Raw genomic sequence first — 25672 nt, forward strand, 5'->3', positions numbered from 1 at the left:
GAGTACTAAACAGGTCTCGGCCGAGGGTCATATTTATAAATGCTCGCAATGTTCTTGTGGCTTTATAGAAACACTGCAAAAATAGTGGTCTAAAACAGCATCAGCTCATTTATGACTGCTTGACCGGTTGCTCTTTTAAAAAGCTGTTATAGGTTGAGTTAAACAGGATTTTGAATTCTGGTTGTAAGGAATTCCACATATCGATCCACTTAACACAATATAAAGATACACATTCAAAGTAGAGCGACCATTTGTGAAATTGCTATTATTGGTTGATATAATAGTTAAGACACATTTAAGACATGCATGAATTCAAAATAGAAAATAAACATTTAATTACTCTCTATGTCTGGTTTTTGCGGGGGGATAAATAATCGAAACATTAGTTACGATGATGAATAGTGGTCCAGAATATATTGTAATGTGTTCACTCTTTTCTCTCATTTTGTTACATTATCCCAGAAAGGAAACGTGCTCACTATATACTGTATTAATCTATGAAGTAAATCAAAACATATGTCAAATAAAGATGAATAACAAGGGCTTGGACGGAAAAGGAGGAGAGCAGATTTGACTCACGTGACCACTGGTTGTCGGGGGAACGCATTTGCAACACATGCGCTCAGCCAATCAACAACCTGGAGAAATCCTGTCACAGCGAATCAGCTTGTAGCCAGCGAGGATTTAAACCAAGACTGCCAACCTGAATCTACACCGCACCATTCTCCATTACGACTGTTCGCCTCGTTGTGGAAGAAACGCACATCCCGAAATGGCTCTTCGAGTAACCAGAGTAAGTGCTTTAAATGTATTTTTGTTTACCGCATTTCTACTTCTGTGTATTAATACTGGAAATGCGCGTGAAATAAACCTTTAGTTATTTAATTTGTATTATTCGATTGAAAATTCCCTTCCTGTTTTTTTTTTTTTTTTTTTTCCGTCTGCTCTGGTGCAAAAAATCCATCGGAATTTGACTGGAGACGGCAGTACTGCACACTAAAAACGGGCAACACGCACTTCCACTCTAACGTTAAGTTATTTTGTGTTACTGCAGAACCGCTTGGCTTCCACCAGGACCGACCTCGCTGGGAAGGCCTGCACAGCCGCCGGGCCCACGATGAAGCCTCGAGCTGCGCTCGGCGAAATCGGAAACATCGCTAATAACAACAAAGAAGTACAGAAGAAGGTAAATATGTGACTTTATTATGAAGGCTCACGTGATTCAACTGTTCGGTCTTTCCTTGGTGAAAATAATTTCGGACGACCACAATGTGAAGGCACCAACTACATAGCCATGCATTCAGGAGCCTTCCTAATGTTCGCTCTCTGGCCTGATTCACAGCATGTGGTTGACGTCACCGACTTGTATTCTGAATGATTTAACCTGTATGAGGCAAAACCAATTAAATGTTGCCACCGCCTGAGAACCACTTGTATTTGAATAGTCTGGGTAGTAGTACCTTCTGATTGGGAAATTGCAACATTATGTCTCTGAATATGTTCTAAGAGCTGATATTTATGTATTGGAAAATTGCTTTATAGGACTTGTTAAAAAAAAAAAAAAAAACTAGGGTGTGCTTGCTTATCACAATGCAGTTTTCATCGGTCTTTCCTTTTTTAAGATGGTCAAGACAGAGGCCACCAAGAAGACCAAACCTGTCACCAGAAAAGCAGTTGTTGAGCAACCAAAACCAGAAAATGTTGTTCCTGCCAAGCCGGAGCCCACGGTGCAGGTACAGGTACAGGTGAGTTGCATGTCAACTGCTCTCGGACTCTAATGGCCTGCTGTTGCTTCAGTTCACTTAAACAATTGTGCTTTCCATGGTCCCAGGTTCTCCCAGAACCAGCCTCCCCCACGCCAATGGAGACCTCTGGCTGTGCGCCCGGTGACCTCTGCCAAGCTTTTTCTGATGTCATGCTTCACGCCGCTGTCCGCGACGTGGATGCAGACGACTACGACAACCCCATGCTCTGCAGCGAATATGTCAAAGACATCTACAAGTACCTCAGACAACTTGAGGCAAGTGACACTAACCCCCCCCCAGCAAACGGCAATGTTTTGTTTAATCAGTTTTAACCAGTTTCTTGTTTCCTCAGGTTGAGCAGAACGTCAAACCCGCCTACCTGCAGGGTCAGGAGGTCACTGGTAACATGCGGGCCATTCTTGTTGACTGGCTGGTGCAAGTGAGCCTGAAGTTCCGCCTGCTGCAGGAAACTATGTACATGACCGTGGGAATCATTGACCGCTTTCTTCAGGTGAGTAACCGTATCCAACGTAAGCCCATTGGTGTCTTTAAAGTTCCCTCAGTCTACTGAAGTGGCAAGGGTAACTTGAGTTTCTAAACTCTGTTTGTGCCTGATGCAGGAGAAACCGGTCCCCAAGAAGCAGCTGCAGCTTGTCGGTGTGACTGCCATGTTCCTTGCTTCCAAATACGAGGAGATGTATCCCCCTGAGATCTCCGACTTTGCCTACGTGACCGACCGCGCCTACACCACCGCCCAGATCAGAGACATGGAGATGACTATTCTCCGGGTGCTCAAGTTCCAACTGGGCCGCCCTCTTCCTCTGCAGTTCCTGAGAAGGGCCTCAAAGATTCACGAGGTTCGTAGCTGCTCCTTGAACCAACAGTCCCCGTGACCACTTTGCCACTTTCCCAGTCGCTTACATCCCGGTTCCTCAATTGTCTGCTCCCCAGGTAACTGCAGAGCAACACACACTGGCCAAATACCTCCTGGAGCTCACCATGGTGGACTATGAGATGGTTCACTTCCCACCTTCCATGGTGGCAAGCGCTTCTTTGGCTCTCACCCTCAAGATCTTGGACGCTGGAGACTGGGTACGTTTCTCGTACTCTTACAGCTCAGATAAAGGCCTTTTGACTCTGCAAACCAACGGTGTCCCATGTGCGGCATTTCATGACTTCCAACTGACATGGTGCCCCGTATTTGTCAAACGACGGTGACTCTACGCCAAGTGAGCTGTCTTGCTATCGATGTCTGATGGTAAACTGGTTTCTCCTCAGGATGTGACCCTGCAGCACTACATGGACTACACAGCAGAGAGTTTGATTCCTGTGATGGCGCACATTGCCAAGAATGTTGTGAAGGTGAATGATGGGCTCACTAAGCACATGGTAAGTGTTTTTACCAACATTAATTGGTTTGCACTGAACCTCTAGCAGCTATGGCACTCTTATGGGATTACGCTGCAATGACTATCTGAAACCTAAAATTCTAACCTTCTGTTCTTGCAGGCCATTAAAGGAAAGTACTCCACTTCGAAACAAATGCGGATTGCCACCATCTCGCAGCTAAAGTCCTCGGTAGTGAAGGATTTGGCTACGCAGCTCCCTCAGTGAGGGGACAGTGTGTTTGCACCATGTGCTGACTTGTACAGTTGTAACTTAAAATGTTTAATGTGACAATAGGAGCTGCACACCAAGACCATGTCAGTTTATGACCACAAACTGAACATGTTTTATTTTTTGGGAAAGCATGCTACAAGTTTTATTTTTCCTTTTTTAATCTGAAAGCTGGCCCTCGACATCTCTTTGCCCACACTTGCAGTTTTTTGGGGAGAGCCTGAGGTCGGCAGCAAACGACAACTTGGCTGCATGTCTGACTCTTTAATATTCACAATTGGCTCACTATAATTTGACAAAGTCCAAACTATCCCAGACGAGCTATTTTTATTGCTTTGAAACACTTGTGAAGCATCGCTCTAAGACGTGTGGCCTGCTTTTAAAATAACTAAAGGGGCCAGTGTAGAGGTGTGGTTTTTTATTTTTAAAATGTGACTTTTATTCTGTGTAAAGTGTACAGCTACGATTTTATGCCCTTGAATGTCTTGTTCTTAAAGCCTTTATTAAATGGTTTCAACCAGACTCGCGCTCTCACAGCAGTGATGTTTTTCACCACTAGAGGAAGCACTAAGCTCAGTTTCCCCTGTGTGCCTCATGTTCATCCTGCAGGGTTCACCAGCTCTACGACTTCATCACAGCTCGGTTGCCTCATAAACATTAAGTGAATATTCCCTTCAAGGAAAGATGTCATATGACAATTTGTCCCAAAGTCAATATTTAGCACAAACTTTAGTTATGCAAGATGTGACATTCTGGATAATCTACAGAACAGTAAGACCTAAGCTTCACCCTGCCTATTTTTTAATCCCCCTTAACTGCCTCTTTTTTAGGTGTTTAAAAGACCTGCCATTTATATAAGCCTGAAATTCACCATGCAGTGGTCTTTAGAGTTGTAAGAAATTTTGGAGCACAGCTTTACAGTAACTAGGACTGCAGACTTTACTGTGTAGTTCACTGACTTGCCAAACTAAATATACCAACTAGTCAACCACTAACAGTTTCACTAAGCCCAAAGTAGTTAAAGCTAATGGACAGCAGAGTGGGAACTTTTATCACTTAGACCCATTCACAGCTGAGACCCAGGATGAACTACCCCCCCCCCCCCCTACCCCCCCCCAGGGGGATGCCAGGAAAGCTTTGCTATACAAGACCACCTGCAATCTGCACTAAATTCTGCTCATCATCCAGATCATGAGGAAGCAGGATACCTGCTTGGATGCTTCTGCATTTGTGTAAGGCCAAACCAGAGGATCTGACAGACTGGGGAATAGCATTTCTAGATGTTGCGTTAAGCTTTAAATGCATTTTGGTGGCTAAAGCTATATATAATTGATGGACAGAGCACCATGCAGCTGTTACTTGACATACTGACATTTGGACAGTAGCGCTGACACCTTTTAAAGCTCCGATCTGTTCAGCTGGGAGCCTTCTGTTGTTTTCCTCAGAGGCACATAATTAGCCTTAGTTATCCTTTTAAACCCATAGATCACACTGAGAACTTGTACTTTGAGGCTGAGGTCATGACTGGCCTGCCATATCTGTTTACGAGACAGATTCCTCCTGTGCGCGCCTCCAAGCCACACTACACTTACAGCGGCCTGGAACAGTGATTGGCCCTTTCGATGAAGATTCAGCTGTGTGACATTTATTATGATGGAAAATTGAACATCACATCTGTGCAGGTCAAGATAACTCACAGAAACACATTGGTAACCTTACTGAAAATCGCTTAGAGGGTATTTCCTCTCTGGGGTTCCAGCGTGGACGTGATGTGCTCCGGATGTGCCGGCCCAGACTTCCTTCTGTGAGTGCTGCTCGTCATTTGCAGTCCAATTAGCAACTTGAGATGCAAGACTGGACTTGCTGTTGAGGGAAGAAGCGTACGACCAGATTGTTTCTTACCAAGCCAATTTTCAAACCAATAAAAGATGATACTCGGACCGTTTCCACATAGCATTTCCAGCCCATGCTCTCCACACGGTCTGCTACCTGCATTCAAGCAAAGGCTGCAAACGATGACCATCTGTGGTTCAAAGTGAAAGATTTCAAAATGGTGACGTTTTTGAAAAGACATTCCTGGTTCCCCCTGAATTTCAACCAGAGACATTGATATTTTATTTATTTTTTAAAAAGCTTTAGAGGGATTTATCCCAGCAGCTTGTTATTTATGATAAAATAATCAGGCTGTGACAGTTCCTGTAACTTTTAGTCTTTTAAAACGATTTCTCATGCGAGGAGTTAACATTCTGTGAGACTGAGCAGATAACGGTGTTCTGACTCACCGGGTGGAGGAGCTCCATCGCTTAGTTGCTACCGCTTTTCATTTGGTGGAAAGTGGTTGCAGTAAGAAAAAGGAGGATTTGGGATTATCTCAAGTAATTTATTCAATTGAACTCCATTGAATTTGTTAAGCAGTAATTATTAGAGCGGATACCTCCAATTTAATGTGTGCTGTACAAATACAACTATCTGCATTGATGGGGACCACATTTAATGATATGTTGGGTGACTCAACTACTTGGGAGCCACAATGTCCACCACAAAGACTTTCTGGCCTTAAAAGCTCTTGAGTGAATTCAACAAGCATTCTACGACAACAACCTTCATGATTCATGCACATTCCAGTCTCCTCAAGCCCAAAGGCTTTAGTCCTTTTCCATATTTATTCAACTCTTCCAATTATATGAGATGGCCAGTCAGCATCGAGGGACAGAAAGAATGCCAAGCTTGGCTTAATAGCACCTCTCACCATTTGAGTAATACAGATCTTACCCACAAGCGGTTGGGCCGAGACCAGAGTCCAAAGTGCGGAGCTCCTTCCCAGTCTAAACATTGTCCGAGATGGACCAGAGATTTAACAAGAGCACCCTTCAGAATGAGCCGGTGTCCGTTCTCGCCTGCCGTCCACAACGTCTCCGCGTCTCAATTCAATCTGACAAAGTCAAACAAACAGCCGGCCGAGGCAGCGGCGTGAGGGTTTCTGCAGGGTGCTAATAGGTTGGCAGCTGGCAAGCAGAATGAGGCCTCTGGGCTGGAGAGCAGGGCCAAACACAAACAAACACCAGGGCATTCAGCTCCACAATTTATAGATATTTAAATAAAAGTCATGTGCTGTCTGAACTTTGCTGACCTCGGACACTCGTTTCCACCGAGCGGTACGGTACGGGTCGGGTCGGTACCCTTTTATTTGTGTCTCCACTGCCAAAAGTTGTGGTCAGGTGAGCGAGAGAAAGGCTCCCATTGTGGCCTGAACAGGGCAGCGATTGAGCCAGGTGTGAATGGGACTTTCTCCAGACCACATGAACCTCTCTACCGTGCACGGTATGAGCGGCGAGCAGATGAAGGCTGCGCGCGCGTGCACCGTGTTCTGTAGTCTCAGGCAGGAGTTTGGTGCGTTTCCCTTTCAAAATACTCTGTTTTGTTTCGAATTTAACATGTCCAAGAAAAACGGAACAGAGATCAGTGTTTAAAAAAAACAAACATCTCAAGCCATAAATGAATGATCATTGTCTCAATTTAGGATTTCTTTAATAATCTATGAAGAACTTGTCAACACAGGGTTGCTAAATTGAATTTTCAACAGGAGAATAGTCCTATAACAACTATATTTTGCTGCACACATGACAAATAAAAGCCAGGATACAAAACACAAATATTAAGTTGTTTAAAAAATAAAACACTGTAGAAATCCAAACTGGGATTATTAAGGTTATGGCAACACATGTTGTTTTTGGGAGACAAAACAGTTATTATCTTGTTTCAGGTTATTTTTGGCAACTGAGCAGCTCCACTGGGTGAGGACTCTCCAAAAAAATAGGTTTCCACTGGACATTACCTCTTAAATTTTGGGGATTTACAGGTTTGGTCCAAGGATTATATGATGCCAGTGGACTTTCCTACAGGAAGAAAGTAAATAAGAATACATTTTAGACAGTTGTTGCCATTCCACTTTTACAAGTGTCTTATAAAGAAGCATTTCTTTGATTTTTTGATCTCACAAAGTAATCTCAAATAAAGATTAATAAACACAAATGCTCATCTTATCCTAAATTGTTCTCATCTGGCTTGACAAATGCATCTTACTCCACTAGTGGTCACGTACAACACATCTCAATGTTTACATTACATCACGTTGACAGAAGCATCAATAGTTCTTGCTTCTCAGACTGTTTGCTGTGTTTATCCTGACGTCACTGAGCAACCAAGTTTTCACTAAAGGGCCATTAAGTTAATGTTGTACGCGCCAGAACTATCAAAGGTTATATCTCTGTTTCACTTAGAGGCAAGTGGGCTGGTGTTTGTGTTTTGATTTGACGAGATCGGTGATGATGAGAACAAGACTGCTCATGAATCTCATGCTCGAGGCTGTTATAGCAGGTTTGTTGGTACATTATACGTTTTATATGATGCTTTCTAATGAGACTTGCCATGCAAGATTGTAGTATTTAAGGTTCGCTTTGTTGATTTTGGACATATCCCTAAAAGGTATTTTACTAAAACAAAAAAAACAAAAAAGAAGAACGAAACGTTTCCATGTGAACTAGTGATGGAACCGTTTGTTCTTTCCTGCTAGTTGTGATGTCATCACCCAGCATGGCCGGTCTTCAGAGAAGTCCCCTGGTATCTACAGCGTGTTGTAATCGGACCTGATCGGGCTGCCTGCCACGCGTCCTCACTGAGCTGTGATAAATCCTCAGTTGGCTGGGAGGAAGGGAGGCGATATGCTGCTGCTCCTGCTGACACATCGTAAATCAACCTCTGGGGTCACTTGGTCATCTCCTTTGTTGTCTCCATGCACAGAGATTGTCGGAGACCGTATGCCACTGAACCGTGGCACTTACACTGCGCCTCATGGGAGACCTATCAGATCTAAATCTAGAGTGCAGTTAGAATGATGTACTTACCATTTTTTACTGTATTTTTCCTAACTCATAGGAGGTTGGCTGTAACCCAAATTACACAAAACGATTTTACCTGTCTGCCACCAAGCCTCATGAGACAAATTAACTGCTAGTTCTGCGGTTAGCTGGGTTTTGAACACCCTCCCCTAAAATATGCTGGTTATATGACATATATTGAGATGTTTACTAACACTTTAGCCATGAACGCAGAGTACCGCCGATGGGAATTTAGCAGTTATTTGGCCATAAATCAAAGTAATGGGCAATATTTTCTGGGAGGCAAGTCTTGATTTATCCAGTCGGATTTAAGACATTTCACTAAAAACAGCATATATGGAGCTGAGTAAGAGGCATCCGCTAGGCACCACAACAAGTCATCGAAAACCTTTCAAGTCCTGTTCAATCTGGGGGACCAACCAACAGGCTGACCTCTCCGTTAATGCCACCATTGTACCAAAAAACGCAAAAGTGTGTTTACCACTTATTGCTGTTTATCTAGCCCAAACCATAAAAATGTATTGAAGCCGTTTTCCTTTTTGTGAAGTGAAAGCACTTTGGTAAATTACACTGGAGTAATTCTTTCAGCTGTCACCTCTTAAGGTGAGCTCCCCCTCCTGATTAGGAGGAACAGCATCTCACTCATGAAGCCATGAAAAATTGCACCATTTGTCAAGTCATTTTCCTGTCACACTGAATTTACTTGATAATCAAGCTCTTTCCTCATTGAAATGAGTAAACTGCACGTGTTCTGTAGAGCTTTTCTGGGTTGCCGTTGGGAATTAGGATCGCTGCCGATGGCTCCCCACAAAGCCACATCAAGAAATGAACGATTCAAGTGGCTAAAATCATTATCAGCTGCTTAATTCATCAGTCATCGTGTGAAGTTACTCTTTTGTCATTCTCCTGAGTGTTTTCTGTTAGTTTGACCAATCGTTCCTCACATACAGCAACGGGGACTCAACAGCAAACAGAAGCACAGCTATTGATTCTATCAGTCAATAAGAGCTAGTTTCCTCCCCAACTATTATACTAATGCATTTGGTGTGAATGCCCCGGCTAGCCTTGGAGGCCAGGTTATAAAGTGCACCAGAGCTTCTAAATTATTCACCATGTCCCTCCACCAGCTCCGGGCCTCCATTAGAGACAGCAGGGGAAAGAGGTGGGGGGGGGGGGGGGTGATGATGATGTCACCCGGCCCCATGGAGCCAGTCAAGGGCACCTGGGACTGAATGATGGAGTCAGCTGTGGAGAGGAGCACAAGCTCTTTCTGAGCAGACGAGTGCGTTGCCTCTGCAGGTCACTTCAGTCCGTAAATAAAAACGTATGCAACCTCAGCGCATAATGACCAATGACTGCTGAGGGAGGATAAGTGTGGCTGAAGTGAAACAATGGAGACAAACTTGACAGGAAGGAGAAGCCCTACTTTGATACTAGATAGCAGAGCTTTAAAAAGCGAGTGATAAAATGAAAAGACAAACCATCAGCAGATGTCTTTGTGAGCCTCCGGAGCAGCTTCTCACAGACCAGGCACTCTATTGGAAAACTATCCAAAACATTTTCCCTCTTTTGGTTTTTAAAGTGGAATCATCAGAAGTTGACCATGCAAATGACGTTAAGGTCCCACTCAATCTCTAAGTGTAGCACCAGTACAACCAGCACCTGTTGAATCTCCTCAATGACCACTACAACTACCTGTGAAGTTGACCCATTTCTTTGAAGGCTGGAGTCAGAGATTAAAAGTGTGTCATGGTTTGGTTTCTGCAGGATGTTCTCTCACACCGCTTGATGTAAGGCAGGAAACATTTCTATAATCTCCAAAAAAATTGAAAAGCCCAAGTGTCTTGATGGATGGACTGCCGAAAGAGATTACAAACCATCCTCCCCACAACTGGTGTTATCAGTCTGACACTGAAACAGACTCAAGTGACTTTGTCAAACACAAGCAGCCATTATCCAATCTCACCAGGAGGACGACTATTCATCATTTCCGCCGGGTTGTATTGAAAAGGTTACCGCTTTATAACAACCTCCATGGATACCACTTGACAATAAACACGTTCCCACTGTACTGCCTCATGTGAAATTGTGAAACAAGTGAATCCCTGTGAGAGGCTCTGGAAATCAAAGAAAGGCTATTTAACTTGGACAATCCCGTCAAAATACAGACTATGCCATGCCGCTGATCAAAAACTTAACAGCACATGAATCAGGCCACGCTTCTAGCTAAGCGTGAGGTATTTCCGCCCATACAGCTGGTCTGCTTGTGTCTCATTTCTGGGAATGTTAGAGGCTAGAATGCCCAGCAAAAACATTACAACACAGGGGAAAAAAAACACTTTGAGAGAGAGAAGAAAGAAAACCTGTGGCCAAAAGTCATCTTTCTTTCTCTATCTCCCTGACACTCCACATTGCTCTTGCCCTCAGGGAGAAAGGGCTTCGGGAAGCCAGCAAAGCTCTTTAAATCACTTGAAAAAGCTGGCAGAGGGTGTGTCTTTGCTCTGATTGCTGTGGGACAATAAAAGGTAGGATGAAGGGTTGACGTCCTGGGAAAACAGGGACATTGCAAATTGTATAAATCTGCGCGTGAATGCACTACTTGATTCAGAATTATTAAATCAAGGCATTGACAAAATTTGTCAAGACGTATAAATGGCATGATATCAAAGAGTTGAAAACAACACTAGGCAGTAACGCATCTTAGCAAATGCAATATCTGTGCTGACAATGGTGCTCTGCGTCAATCAGAGGTGCTCCACCGTTAAAAGGTACCGATTCATTCAGTGGCAATGATGCTGCAGTGTCAAAGATTTGTTTGTAAATGTACTGAACAAGGAACTGCATATTGCAGTCCATCTGAAATGCAAAGATCCCTGAAAGATTGAGCATTCAAACAATTTGCCACAGTTGGAATTCTTAAAAACAATTTCCAGGCTTTTCCAGAATAACAGCTAGTCAGCCTCAAAGATGTTGATCCGTTATACTAAAAATTCAAATTAGGGGTTCAATCAGCAATGTAAATCAGAGAGCCCTTTGGCGGCAGATGTCATTTTGATCATATTATGGAACAAAGGATTTAGAAGCTCCTAACTACATTTCAGTATCAGGTTTCAGTCACATCATTATCAATGCACATAATGCAATAAATCTAGAGATCAAGTATGGCTTATGGCTTGAGACAGATGGTAGAGCAGATGTTCACCCTATAATATGGTGTACACCAACTGATCAAGTGATATTCTGATATTTAAAGACTGTAAAGGAGGACAGAAAAATAATTGTATTTTCCAATCTGTGTATGGTGGTTATTAATTGAAAATATCACTTTATTATGTATTCATTCATTATGGATGCTGTAACGCTGTTTTTTTCATTTGGAAAACATATTTATACATGTGATGTTCTCTTTGTACCACAATGCATGCATTTCAAACATTATATCGGTGGGTATACGTACAATTATGTGCATGTAGAGGTTGAAAGCCGAATGATCCGACTGGAGACCGGAAACACATGATCTACAAAGGACCTCCTGTTGGCCTCAAGTGTATTTGTTGCACAACCCATCCTCAGGCTACAATCTGACTCCTTCTTAGTGGTCTGACCTAACCCTGTCCCCTGCTCTTCACCCTTGGATGGGAGGAGAAAGTGTCCTCCTCGGGTATCATATGGTGCGGCAGAGGCATAAAACACTACACTCCAATGTGACATGTCCTGTTTGACAGGAGTTAACTGAGAGTAGCCGCACCAACATCACAAAAAATAGTTAAGTCTAATGGTGCCCATCATTATTTTCAGAATTCTAAGCATATTCTTTCAGATAATCATCATCTAGCTTTTCACATGGCCCTTAATGGGAAGGCCTTTGATGTTAAACACATATAGGAAGTGTTCCCTCTTGGCAAGGAGAAGCTGACAGGAATCAGTGGTGTGGAAATGGATTGGTGTTGAGATGCGACAACCAAAGCAAAGGCCTGTTCTAACACAGGATGATCATGTTACTCTGTGTCAACTAGATGTGTAATCATTTTTAACATGACAATTTGATACAATAAATGTTTAATTCTGTGTGTGTGAGTCCTAAGGACCCAATAAAGACGTCCTACTCACAAGTAGATTTAAGAAATACTTACACAAGCTTTAACTTCTGCATCCTTGACGTCAATGACCACACAGCGCATCTTCACATATGTGATCAAAACAACCAACTCAACTGAAGAAATATGAATCCTTTGTTTGTAAATGTACTGAAAATCAATGCTCCAGTATGAGATGTAGCATACAGTTGGATTCAATTATCACAAGTACGCTAGACTTAATGTCTCAGGGACAAAAAGGTAAATATAGTGCCGTGTCAATTTGGCAGCCCAGACAGAATAATCACTTCCAGATGTTCTTTTGCTCTCCAAAGCACCCCACTGAGAGTGAAGGCCATTTGTTGTAAACTGTGGAAAATGAGCACTGTTGAACAAACACAAATCTGCAGGAACCATAGACAGATGACTCCTTTTCTGCTATAATTAGCCTTCATGTTTTCACCTCCTTTCACCGCATCAGCTGTTTCAACCATTTCAGACAATTGTGGGCCTGCCCTGACACAGCTTGAGGGGTCTCGCTGTGCAAATCTAGCCTGTTAAAACCTTCCCTGATCTCCTCTGTAATAGTAAAATAACAGTAATTATGTTTTAGGCATTAGAGAGCAGCATTAGAAGTTGGGCAGGATTCAAAAGATACGCAGAAATTCATTTTTTTATGTTTCTTATTCATCATTCACTTTTTTATTTGCTGAAAATTGGTTGTAAAACCGAGGAGCTGTTGAGCCACCAGCCCTAATTTTAGAAGGGATCTAATTACCGTACTTGTATACATTTGTTTGTGTATAAATTTATATGCTATATATTTTTTTTACTGTTGATTTCTACCGATTGTTTTTGCCTTGTAAGCACAAATACCATATATCCATACTTGTATACACACAAATCAAGACTTTCAGGGCTCTGCAACTTAAAATAAAACATACTGCTACAGTTTGTAACTAAAATAAAAGGACCCTGTGTCCATGTGGCTCCAAGCTCACGGTTGCCTCTGCTGGTGTCTGGACAATAGCCTGTGTACAAGAAGGTCTGGACTAGTGTTGGTGAGATCAGCGTCACTGTTAAGTAGCCAGAGAGACGGATGAAAACATTCCACACTACTCAGCGTCTTGTTATGGAAAGCTATGGACAACGTTCTGGGTTTTGTCATGCTACACTTTGGATGGCTTTTGGTGCCACGGGTTACTGTTGATTATGTGGTAATTTGTCTTTAGAAATGCCAAATGTACGTTACCTTGCTGTAACCATGCTTGCAATTAATCATGACTTTCTCTCATGTGATAATATGTGATGTTCTTTTCCTTTTAGATCTTTGACTTTAGCTCTGATGCATTGTTCTCAGGCACTATATATCTATACGGTATTGTTTATCCTGCTTATACTCTATATTAATGGCAGTGGCGGTGAAGGGCAAGCCCAAATCTCAAGGTATTTTAGGATGCTGAAATTATGTCACTAATTAACTTCATCAGTGATTGAAGAACTGCTTCTTAGACCTTCTGCACGCGGAGAGGACGTACCATTCACCAGATGTTGGTAACAACCCAAGTAATACAAACCAAAACAAAGAAGTTCAGAAATAAAGTTATGTGCAATAATGTGAAATGACACAGGGAAAAAGTATTGAACACGCTTACTGATATTTATTCAATACTTTGTACAAAAGCCTTTGTTGGTAATGACAGCTTCAGGACGCCTCCTGTTTGGAGAAACTAGTCGCATGCTTTGCTCTGGTGGGATTTTGGCTCATTCTTCCACACAAACAGTCTTTAAATCTTGATGGCTCCGTCGCTCTTTTCTATGAATGTTGATCTTCAGTTCTTTCCATAGATTTTCAATGGGATTTAAGTCAGGTGATTGGCTGGGCCATTCTAGCAGCTTTATTTTCTCCCATTGGGATCATTGTCTTGCTGAAATGTCCACCCTCGTTTCATCTTCATCATCCTGGTAGATGGCAGCAGATTTCTGTTAAGAACGTCTCTGTAAATTTGCCCATTCATCCTTCCTTCAATTATGTGAGGTTTGCAAGTACTATTTGCTGAGAAGCAGCCCCACACCATGATGTTCCCTCCTCCAAACTCCACTGTTGGTATGGTGTTTTTAGGGTGATGTGCAGTGCCATTTCCCCTTCAAACATGTGTGTATTATGGCATCCAAACACTTCTGCTCTCATCTCACTGGAGCATTCAGCTTAGAAATGCACCTCTAACCAACGCCATCATTGTGTTTTGTAACAATTAGGTTGAGACGGCTCTTTGCTTTACACATTATGGGATGTGTCTTCTGTGACACCTTGGAAATGAGACCTTTTTGTAGGCCATCAGTTGGGACTGAACCAGCTGATACTAATTTGCACTGACAAGGGACTGGATTGCTTTTTAATTACTGATTAGTTTTCAGCTGTTGTCTTGGCTTTCCAGCCCTTTTTGCACCTTATTACACATAACTTTATTTCTGAACTTCTTTGTTTTGGTTTCTTTGTATGTATGTATTACTTGGGTTGTTACCAACATCTGGTGAACATTTCATGTCAATAGCTCCTTTGCCCCATTGTCCTCTCTGGACCAGATGCCACTGATTCTAATTTTTTGTGATTTGCTTTCTAAAATCCCACTTAAGAAAGCTCATTAAACTTCTATTCACTAAGTTCAACTGTCCAACAGTTCCCTAAGAGGTTATTGTCCCAAATGGTATCTTCCAAGGTGAAGGGATATTGTAGTCTGTAGCATGAAGCATGAAGCTGACAGAGCTGTGCCTTCAAACCTTTTTTGTCAACAGTTTCAAAGGACAGTGTACCTTTTTTTTTTTTTTCACCATTATTATACCATCCATATATAGCATACAAAAGAATGATGCTCTCTACGGATGGTATATTATTTACTATTACTATAACATGGAAAAAGCTCTGTCGGTAGTAAACTTATTGTAATTTTAATGTTATCAGTAAAACAAAACACCTTCTCAAAAAACCTTTAGTTGATAGCCAAAAGGCTCTTGTAATTTGTCATAATTTATAAGTGTAAGTCTTTCTCATTTAATGCAGAAGACTTGACACAATATGCCTGAGTTGTGAACATGCATGTCTTACAGAAAAAATAAACACTGCAGGAGGAATTTCTATTCGTTGGAAATACGGCAGTTTATGTTGCATAATTCTGCTTACGTTACATTAGCTTCTCCTCCCGACAATAAGTCTCATTAACTGCCATTTCACATTCCTCAGTGTTAGTAAAGACTAGACTAGTCGTCGTTAAAACAATGGTAACAGTCTTCAGCCGCACCAGCTCTGGCCATTACCATCTCTAGAAACACAGCCCTAGCATGGCTAAAACTCAATGTCCCCGGGGCGAACAAACGTCCTGTTCTTATCTGTAAGGCCATGACGATTTTTTTTAAATGCTGGATATCTGCCTTTATCATTAGCGTAATTCTTTCTAACCAGAACGTCATTCAAAAATACCAAAAAGTTGCAGACATTCCCAGAAAAGCATCCTCTTCTCTGTTGACTCACTGCTCTCACGAGGCATTTTGTGAAGAATGTTTTACAGTTGTTAACGGAGCCTCTACAAGTACACACAAGTTCCAGATGAAACTCGCATACATGCCGAGCTCACTAAATTTGAATTAGCTGCCACACAATCAAATCATCATTCTGCACCAACGTCGCCATAAAACTCTTTTCCTCTGTGTCACAAAAGACGGAAACGTTTAACACGTCGGAAAACAGATTTCACGTTAGAGTAAAGACAAAACAGGTTGTCAAACCGTCTTGCTCAATGAACCACACAATACCACCTGCATAATGTTTTGATGTTAATCATGTATTAGAAAACTGTTACTGCAACTACTCCAGCTGCTTGCTACCCACAGGAACACATTTAAAAGACTGCACCCTTTTTGGGGGGTTGTGAGATTGTCCCTCTTTCTTGCAGTTTGGCTTTCTTGACAGTGTTAAATGAGAAGAGCAACACCATTATACAGTATGTTTGTATGAAGAAGAAGTCTGGCTCAGCGATAAAATTGGAGATAGAGAGAAACAACTAGCCCGGGTCTTTCCAATGCCCAACACTTACCAGTCAGCACCTTCAAAGCTCAGTGATTAACATGTCAATATTATCACATACATTCACAAAATGTATCCCGTTTAATGTTATAACTATTTAACTAGCGCTTCTGTGCCATCAATCATGAATAGATCTGAAAGTGAAACCGTCAGTAAGAGTCAGAGTTAGGTCGTGGAACAGATACCAAACCAATTCAGACATAAGGCAGAATTCAGGAGTTTTATTTTTCAGATCTGCGATCATTTCAGTACAGACACAGTGACGTTGCAACTCGCTGCCCGGGATGAAACGATAAAAGTCGGCCGCTGTTTTGGCGCCTTGATCGAGCAGTCTCCTAGACTTCCCAGCAGGGCCGATACACCCGTCCGACCATGCACCTCATAGTGTCCCTCCTCAGAATGGGGATGTTCGGGTCCTGGCCGTTGTCGTCAGCTCTCCGCTTGTAGACGGTCAGTCCGTTGTGTGGCCCCCGCAGGTCCCTCCACAGGCTGGGATCGGCGATGACGATGACCCTTTGCCCCCTGGTTTTGCCCGCTGCTGCCGAGTCTCCGTCGATCAGGGCGTTTTCTGATGCCTCGTTGCTCAGCAGCGAGACGAACGTATCGCGCTCCAAGGAGCCGTCGTCGGTCTGGCCCATCGGCAGAGCCACTGCCACAGCGTAGCACTCCAAAAACAGCGCTACGGCGAAGAGGACCGACATCAGTGACCGTCTCATGGTGAAGATCTTGCGGGAGGTGCAAAGCGTTGGCTGCAGAGATGGGCTTCTTTCCTGTGTTCTTTGCTTTGTTGTTGTGACCTGGACACGGTATCGTCCTCTTTTATATCACTTCGGACAGGCTGCATTGGCCACGTTGCATGGTCTCTCGTGATTGCTTCTCCTGTTGTGATCAGGAAATTAGTTGAAGCATTAAAGGACAGTTGGGCAGAAGTCTTGCAGAGTTCAAGAGTGTTGTTTTGGCGGGAAGTTAATTAAAATCATCTCCAAGGTGGTGACTGACAATAGATTGCCGACAAGAAAACAGTAGGAATTCTTTGAGCAGATGACACAAAGAATAACATTAATCCAATATGGCTGCCCTTTAAAACAACAAGGAGGGATTACCAACCTGTGAAGCTCTTTGTGCTGACCGATACTTGGCGATAAGAGCAGTCCTCTGCAACAATGTTCAATATGGGATTTCATTTGGGATTAGAGCAAACTGAGGTTTCCTGAAGTGTTTGTGTCTTCGTGGCAGCACTTCGCTCCTTGTCGATGTGTCAAAGTGAACGGGAAGTTAGGAAGAAATGTTTCTATGGAGAATATAGAGTAGATCAGGAGGCCCAGAGGTGGAAGTTGACTTAAACTCCTGCTGGACCGTAGCATAATTACCATCCTACCAAATTACCATTGCCAGATGGGGCCTCCAGGAGCGTCGAACACCTGGACTTGCACAAGATGTACATGAAAAGAGTTCAAACAATGAATGCAGGTGCCCCTTGAGTCAGAGGAAGTGTTGACAAATTCACTTTTTTTTCTTTTGCTGCTGGGATAATTTACAGTCACTGGCTGTTCCAGAAAAGCAGTGTCTTCTCCATCTTGGAAGCAGAGGCTGAAAAAGCATGCTTGTGAGCACTAACGTATTACACTTCAGCACAGTAATTTGACGGAGAAATTGAAATCATAATGCAGAACATAATTTGATGTTGTTAACTTGTTGAGGTTATTCTAGTCTTCTAGTCTCTATTGTGCAGACGGGAAGTTCTGTCGATTGTTATTCAAAGCCATATCTGTGGTTTCCAAAAAGCAAGAATTATCTACACCCTGTTTTTGTTACTGCCTGAAAGGCCTTGTGTAGTAAAGAAGGTTTTCTTTAAAACGTTCATTCATAGTTGTCAGCTAGTCATATGTAGCCTGTTATTGATTGAGGACAGGTGTAGATATGCAGCAGATGTTAATGTTGAAAAAAGGCTTTTAGAAGAAGACCATATTGATATAAAGGAGAAGTGTTTTAGGAATATAAGTTTTATTCCTAAAGATAATATTTTTTGCCAACATTTCAAATTCACATAATAAATCTGGCAATAAAGAGACAAACAGAATGTTTTTCATTTATTTGCTTTTATAGGAACTAAACCCTTTTGATTTTTAGATTTACATCGTTAATTAGTCATGGCATTAATTATATCAAGAGTTATTGTTCAGTTTAGGCAACTATCCACGTCAATAGAGTGGGGTGTTCAGGGTTATAAAAATAGACAGAAAATCAACATAAAAGGCCAACATCACTGTTGTGGATGAAAGCAAAAACACATGCAGACTAAAAAGGTCTAAGGTCAAAAAATCTAGAAGCTAAAAGCATGTCGGGAGATCAATGTTTTTTTCAGCAACTAAAAGCATGAAAGAAATCGACAACGGCTGCAGTCAGAAGACAAAATGGGAATCCCAGACCTTGATGCTAATGTTACACGCTTTTCTACAACTCCCTCCTAATGGGGCTTTCAGACTCAACACAACACTCATTTAGAGGCAGTGTGGTCAAGGTTAGAATCGAGGCAGAATCTCTCTTTTGGAGAATATATGTCTTTTCTGCGTTTCTGTCCAACATTCCCGACGCCAACGGACCGAATCGTACCTTGGACAGCTGTTTTAAATAAACACATTTTAATAAAATCGCCAAAAGGATTTCCCTTACATTGGGGAAAAATAAGGGGAAAAAGCAGGCAGCACTCTTGCTGTTGGCCCCCGGGTGTAAAGGCGGAGGTGTTTCTGTGCCATAGACACTGCTAGGCTTCATCAAAAAGAAGAAAAAAGGGATCGCTAAAAGCAAGTGGTAGAGATGTGCTGACAAGCTGACTAAATGCCAACCAAAACACTGGGGGGAGGGGGGGGGAAGTGTAGACTCAACGGTGTGCTGAGGGAAGACGTAAATAACACCAGCACAGCGCCGCTTCGCTTTATTACGATACCGAGCGGCGGGCCACACGACGCAGTGTTATTCCAGCTAGGTAAACACAGGACACCGATCGAACACCACTGAATGTATTAACAGGCATAAATTGAATTATCTTGTTGAAATTCTAACACGACGCATCCTGCCAGTCGGTTCTGAGGTCGGACCGGTTGGAATCTCGGTTTTTGTTTGCTCACAGACAGGTTAGGGATGGCTGTACCGCAACATGCACAGAAGTCTTTCCTTCACAAGGGCAGAAACTTCTGGTGGAAATTCCCTGTGTTCTCAAACCAGAGAGGTCTGCTTTAACAGAGTTGCAGAGCTGGAAAATCACCGTATCTTATATTAATTTTTACTTGAGTACTTCCATTTCGGTAGACGTGTACCTTTTCTCAATGATCTGAGCTTTCACGAGAATAAGGTCGCAGGGACTGACCTTTGCACACTGGTATCGCAATTCTTCTTAACAATCATGGGTGAGATTTAGGGGGCAGAAAGGACCCAGGGCCTTCTTGGTGTGAGGCAACAGTAGTAAGCACCACACCACCGTGCCGCCCTTCAACAGAAAGTGACATTTCCCCGAGTGGGCGCCCATGTAAGCCGTGCCACACAAAAGAAGAAGGAGTCCAACATTCAGTTCTCGTCAAGAGATGATTCTTTACAGAGATGCTGGTAGTCATGGAGATGGTTACGAACATGTAATCACAATGAAGTACAAAAATAGCTGCATTGATGCTCTGCTTGTTGTAGACAGATGTTCTCTCAGCATCCCGTTTTTGATTTAGGAATGGAAAAACAAACTAATGTATGAGAAAATTTGTAAAATTTGATCCCTTTACTGTAAGGGCCTGAAAATCGACATTCTTAAATCAGCTTCCAGTGATCCTCAAAGTCAAATGAAAAAACGATTAACCACGTTGCTCTATTTTCTAGTCCAAACGAAGACAGTAGCAAGAATTGGCCAACATCTTTGTTTAGATCATGAAACAAAGAAAAAGGCCATAAAAGGAAAACATTTTTTCCCCCAGGAATTTAGGACCTGCGTCATATTGAAATATAGTCACTCAAACCGTGTTTATAAGAAGGTTATAATTATACCTAACACATATCTTTTGACCTGCAAATTACCAATTTTGATAGAATAAGATGGAGAGGCGGCACGAGGGCATGGTACAAATAACAGCCCAGTTATAAAAAGGATTACATTTGCTGTCGCTTTGAAAGGAAAAAAAATACTCAACAACATGACCTGGATTGTCTATTGCACATGTTTTTTCCATTAGATATCCCAGCGTTATTCTTTCAGAGGTTAAAGATGGGCTCCATTGTGTTTAATGTTGCTAAAAGGTTCCTGTTTCATTCATATCACGGATGAGATATATATATATATATATATATATATATCTCAGTGTTATTCAGACAGTCTGAATGTTCTTGCTGTTAGTTAATAGCTGGCTTTTGCAGCTGCATGGACTCATAGTCACTCAAATCGTGTTTATAAGAAGGCTATAATAATGCATGGACTCATAGTCCATGCAGCTGCAAAGTAGAGGGGAATTTGTTTGTTTTAGTGTTGCACATGTAAACATGAACATAATCTAGTCAAGAAAGAAGAGCAATGCAGCTACGTCTGTTCATTCCTTTAGTTGTTGTTAACTGGCCATGTGTCGCTTTGGCTTTTCACTAAGTGACACACAAGAGCGGCCAAAAACACTACACTACCATTTTTTTAAGAAGTCAAACAAGTAGGCAAATGTTGACATCGGCTTTGTGTGTGGCATGTATTCTTTTGTTTGTTTATTATTTGCAGAATTACTAAACCTAAACAATCTTCCCCTGATGTCTATTAACATCTTCTAAATGTGTAGATATTCAGGGCTGAAAGGCTGCCTTTCCAGTGACTTCATGGTTCTCAGATTTGAACATGAAAGCTTATTACCAGCAGACGTGAAACGTCACGAACAACGATTACCTTCAAAGTGGATAACCACTTTAATATCAACTTGAAGTGAAGTGATACTCCAACACACTGTTTCAGTTATCGGGTGGGAGCTCGATTTCATCCAGCCGCTCGCTGATCGGAGTGCTGAACAGGGCCGACTTCCTGAAAGGTGCTTTCGGGTTCTGCACGGCAGTCACACCCTGTGGCACGAAATAACACAGAAACATCTTTAAAAGTGAGCAAACCTTTCCTAAATCTTACCTCACATCCTGGCACACAATAGTAAAGGAGGACACAGGAGGGAATGTAATCTGAATGAAATCTTCCTCCTCTAAACCTTGATGGATATTCAACTCATCTGGCATTATAAGGGGCCATGTGTGACTGTATTTCACTTTAGAAACCAAAAAACTGAACTTAATGCAGATTCAAAAGCGCAAACCCACAGTGGTCAGCATCAGAGAGAAAATTACTAGGGCCGGCAAATAAATCCACAAAAATCCCCGAAAAATATTTGATGTGTAATTAATGCAACAGCAAAGCAACTGCAATACATGACACAACAGGTAAGAGGATCTCACACACCTGTATCCGCTGGTAATTCTCACTCCAAAAGGTGATGGCCTCGTCAGTTTTATAATCATGAACCTGAATATGGCACAAGAGCACAGAAGCTGGAATCAGATAATGTCAGCCATTTTGAATTGATTGCTTTAATTCATTTATTGATTTTAAACAATGGGGGTATGCCAAAGGGTAATCGATTAATGATCTGCCACCCGAATACAGTCAGAGCAGTCTTAATAGAACACTTTAAATCCTTTACTGTTAATGTGTGATGTTACTTTGTCAAGGCCTTCACATGTTTTTTATCTCCGAAAACTAAAAAACATGCAGTGCCGTCAAGGACAACATTGCACTGTTTTTTGTTTTCTACTGTTCCCGGACGTCTCCTGATTTGACAGAGCTCTTTATGTTTGTTTGTACCGTCTGTTGCTCCTTTGTTATCGGTTTCCTTTTGTCAATGAAACATTTTGATCACAAAGGATGAAAAGAAGAAGAAAATACAAAAAATAATCCCCTAACACGTGTACCAAACCAACCAAAATCTGCAAATTTAAACGTCTTTTAAAGCCAAGCTGCCAAAAACAGCAACACCCACATTATACAAATACAACAATGCCGAAAATGGCTTTGCTTTTGGTCTGAATCACCTTTCTTCTTCATGACTATTGCTTACCACACAGCTACAGCCAGCCATCTGTGGGTTTTACTCTATCACATAGCCAGCTTACTTCTAACCTGGTCGAGTCACCATGGTAACCTAGCCTGCTAGCATAAGTTTAGAATATCATAACACTGATGGTTCTGTTGATAATGACTGTGAGTGACTTGTAATGAGGAATGTGCTCAAAGCAGCCAGGACTTAACGGAGCCAGGAGACAACCAGCTTCAGGTTATGCAGGGTCACCAGTGTCAAGCTTAGAGAGGACTGTCGACTCAAAATAGGTTGCACTTGTTTGGTGCTAAATGCAATGTTGTCAATCACTAATGTTATTAGTTGCACATGTGCTTATCCTGCAGGGGGAAATGTCTGCCAATCAGAAAGAACTATGGATTACTCAACTAATCATTTTAGAACAAAAACGGTCAGCAATCAGTTTGCCCAGATTTCCTACAACAGAGTCTGGACTCTAATGGAAATATTAGAATAAGATTAATGGTGTTGGTTTACAATTATGGCTGTTCGAAAAAAAAAGCGAATTATCAGTACTAATCAACTGCCCTCTTTGTTCAACTGGCTGGTAATTTAAAACAAGCAAAGCTATTTATGTGTAAAGTAGATGAAAACACATGCTTGTACAAACAAGTAAATAAATCATCCAGATTTCAAACTGATGCAACATGTGAGGCTTAATTGTAATGCCAGTATTGACATTGGAGTTTGGGCGCTATTATAGCAGTAAACATGTTGTTTGACTGTTTGCGATCTTGCGTACACGCGTAATTAAGAGTACACATGCTTACACTTACTTGTGTTGTTTCGGGGGTGAGAGGCACGAATCCCTCCACACAGAAATCTTTCTGGGTTGTGGAGCAGTAGTCCATTTCAGGACTCTGCGTGTTCAGTTCAGCCTGAACCTCGTCTCTGTGAAAACAAGAGGATGTCAGTATTTGATAGTGTTGGAAGAAGAAAGAACAAGTATAATTTTATTTTATTTTTACATGAAGTGACTTACGCATAGTATAAAAGCCTAATTACACCAAGCCATAATAGCTTTTCCCATGCTGCTGCCGTTGCCTGAATGCAGCATAAGATCCATGGAAATGCAACAAGATAACCATTTCACATTATCACCATCAATGGTAAAAGTCCAGGTTTTCCAGCCCTAACAGGCAAATGGAGACCATTAGAAGAACAAAGCAGACGCCAGTCTGTTCACGCCCACACAGTCGTGAGAAGGGGTCTAATCAGAGCCATCAACTGCGTGGGTGTGTGGAGCCTTATGAGTGGCAATGTAAGAAATGCAACTCTTTGCATGTGTCATTTAATGTCACAGTGTGTCAATGGTCAACGTGATATTTACAGCAAGCTGTAAAAAAAAGAAAAAAAGAAAAGCTCTTGACTCTCCAAACCTCTGATTTAAATAAATACATTTTCATTGGTTGATTAATGTATTCAAAAGGGGGATTTTGTTGAGCATAGCAACCGATCAGCTAAGAAAATTGCTCTGAGAACTTTAGCGGACAAGAATCCCGTATGAATCAAGCACGCTTGGTTTGTACGAAGTTCAGGACATTTAGTGCATATGGCTCAAGACTGAGTGATGAGACACAATCTACTGCTGGACGAGACATTTTCATGGAAGACCTGATGCTTTGTGTTTCTTTATGAGCAGTTAACATGTGCAGCGTGTTCACAACCTCATCTGTGGGGTAGAGACTCTATAAACGACATTATGATGACTGGCCTCCATATAAAATAACATCATAAAATCTGATTTAAAAAAGGTATTACAGCTGAGATGGAATAGTAAAACAAGCCCAGACGTGTAAATATTACCTCACTATCCTCTCAGTTTACATGTACAGCTGCTCTACCAGTCGCAATAATTCTTTAAGCATCAAAAGACTCAAACTTGATTTACCTCATCATCTCGGCGATGTGTTTTTCCAAAAGCTCGCCTCTGATGCCTGATGCAATGGAATACAAAAGAGATGAGCAGAGCTTGCATAACAAATCATTAGAAAAAGTTGTATTGAACAGTAAAAAAAAAAAAAAGCTCTAAGTGTAAATGCAAAGGCTCTAATCCAGCACTAAAATATGTTCTACTCTTTTGCAATATATGTCTATACATTATTATATACAGTATTGCTACTTCCATCGTGCTGATGGTCAAAGACATACCCCGCAGCCTCACCACTGGACCTTTTGGAGGGACATAACTCGCTTTCAGCGTGGTGACGGTCTCCATTTTGGACCCCAAGTCCATTGTGAGAATTCCTCCGTGTCCTTGTTTGAGAATTTGTAACCTTGTCCTTTGAGTGTCAAGAGGAGCAACAGCCCTCTGTATGAATTGAGATGTGGGATTTAGATGAAAATAATGAATATAATAATTTATATATAGAGAGAATATATATATATATGATGGAAATCTATCTACATAGAGTGTTTTTACCTGCCAAACAGGGAAATATTTGGCAGGTAAAAAGTCACTTGGTTTAATCTTGCTGTGGAGATAAACCTCTCAGAGAGCCAAACACAGGTGTGACTAATAGCATCCATCATGAGTCAACTCCATAAGCCAATAGCAGTGCCCTGCTATTCCCTGACGTCATCACAGTACCTCCACATAGCTTTGATATGAAACACAAGATGTAGCGTTACATTCAGAAGTAATACATGATACACATGCATCCATACATGCACACGTCACATGGCTAGCTGATATTACACGAGGCTAAGCTAGCAGCTCGCGCTCTAAACTCACCTCCTCTACCCAGTTGTGCAACATACAGCCCCGTCCGGTCCTCTCCGAAGGGTTCTGCTGTTCGGCCATTGGAGCATTGGCATAAGTGCTAAACTTGTCCAGAATACGGCACCGCGTCCGTGAACAAACTTCTAAGGCTAGTGAACTCGCCTATGTCGTCGGGATTAACGCTTTAGTGACTGCGCACGCCACTGAGCAAAAGGGCCCTGTTTAGGGAAGTGTCGCCTTGACAACGGAGCCCCCTCCGGGGCCACGCCCTCCTACGGACGGACACCCTCTCATATGAGTTACTGTTTGTCAGAATTACAAATAAACAGTTGTGTTGCAGTTACTCACATTTTAGAATAAAAATATGTAGCGAAATGCCATAAAAGTATGTAAATAAGAATG

The 25672-nt window shown here is 42.0% G+C and overlaps 3 protein-coding genes across 5 annotated transcripts; 1 reads left to right on the forward strand and 2 right to left on the reverse strand.

Annotated features, from left to right (window-relative positions):
• Window positions 1-647: 647 nt before the first annotated feature.
• ccnb1 (cyclin B1) lies at window positions 648-3903 on the forward strand. Of its 2 annotated transcripts, none has more exons than XM_037485576.2 (9): window positions 648-793; window positions 1055-1186; window positions 1623-1745; window positions 1832-2020; window positions 2098-2256; window positions 2366-2602; window positions 2697-2837; window positions 3024-3134; window positions 3255-3903. In XM_037485576.2, the coding sequence occupies exons 1-9, from the start codon at window positions 773-775 to the stop codon at window positions 3357-3359; spliced, it is 1218 nt and encodes a 405-aa protein (XP_037341473.2). In that variant the 5' UTR covers window positions 648-772; the 3' UTR covers window positions 3360-3903. The 2 variants fall into 2 exon arrangements, with proteins under 2 accessions (XP_037341473.2, XP_062414831.1); XM_062558847.1 differs by having other exon boundaries at window positions 1623-1739.
• A 12720-nt stretch (window positions 3904-16623) lies between these two features.
• Window positions 16624-17248, reverse strand: pmchl (pro-melanin-concentrating hormone, like). Its single transcript, XM_037484979.2, has one exon. It carries the CDS (start codon window positions 17131-17133, stop codon window positions 16753-16755), a length of 381 nt encoding a protein of 126 aa, XP_037340876.1. The 5' UTR covers window positions 17134-17248; the 3' UTR covers window positions 16624-16752.
• A 1264-nt stretch (window positions 17249-18512) lies between these two features.
• On the reverse strand, window positions 18513-25523 carry spag8 (sperm associated antigen 8). Of its 2 annotated transcripts, none has more exons than XM_037485631.2 (6): window positions 25283-25523; window positions 24700-24859; window positions 24440-24485; window positions 23325-23439; window positions 21876-21938; window positions 18513-21490 (listed from the first exon to the last, which is right to left on the reverse strand). In XM_037485631.2, exons 1-6 carry the CDS (start codon window positions 25349-25351, stop codon window positions 21383-21385), a joined length of 561 nt encoding a protein of 186 aa, XP_037341528.2. In that variant the 5' UTR covers window positions 25352-25523; the 3' UTR covers window positions 18513-21382. The 2 variants fall into 2 exon arrangements, with proteins under 2 accessions (XP_037341528.2, XP_062414974.1); XM_062558990.1 differs by having other exon boundaries at window positions 23319-23439.
• Between the last annotated feature and the right edge of the window lie 149 nt (window positions 25524-25672).

Source organism: Pungitius pungitius, chromosome 18, assembly GCF_949316345.1.
Source record: "Pungitius pungitius chromosome 18, fPunPun2.1, whole genome shotgun sequence".
In the NCBI taxonomy this organism is placed as follows: domain Eukaryota; kingdom Metazoa; phylum Chordata; class Actinopteri; order Perciformes; family Gasterosteidae; genus Pungitius; species Pungitius pungitius.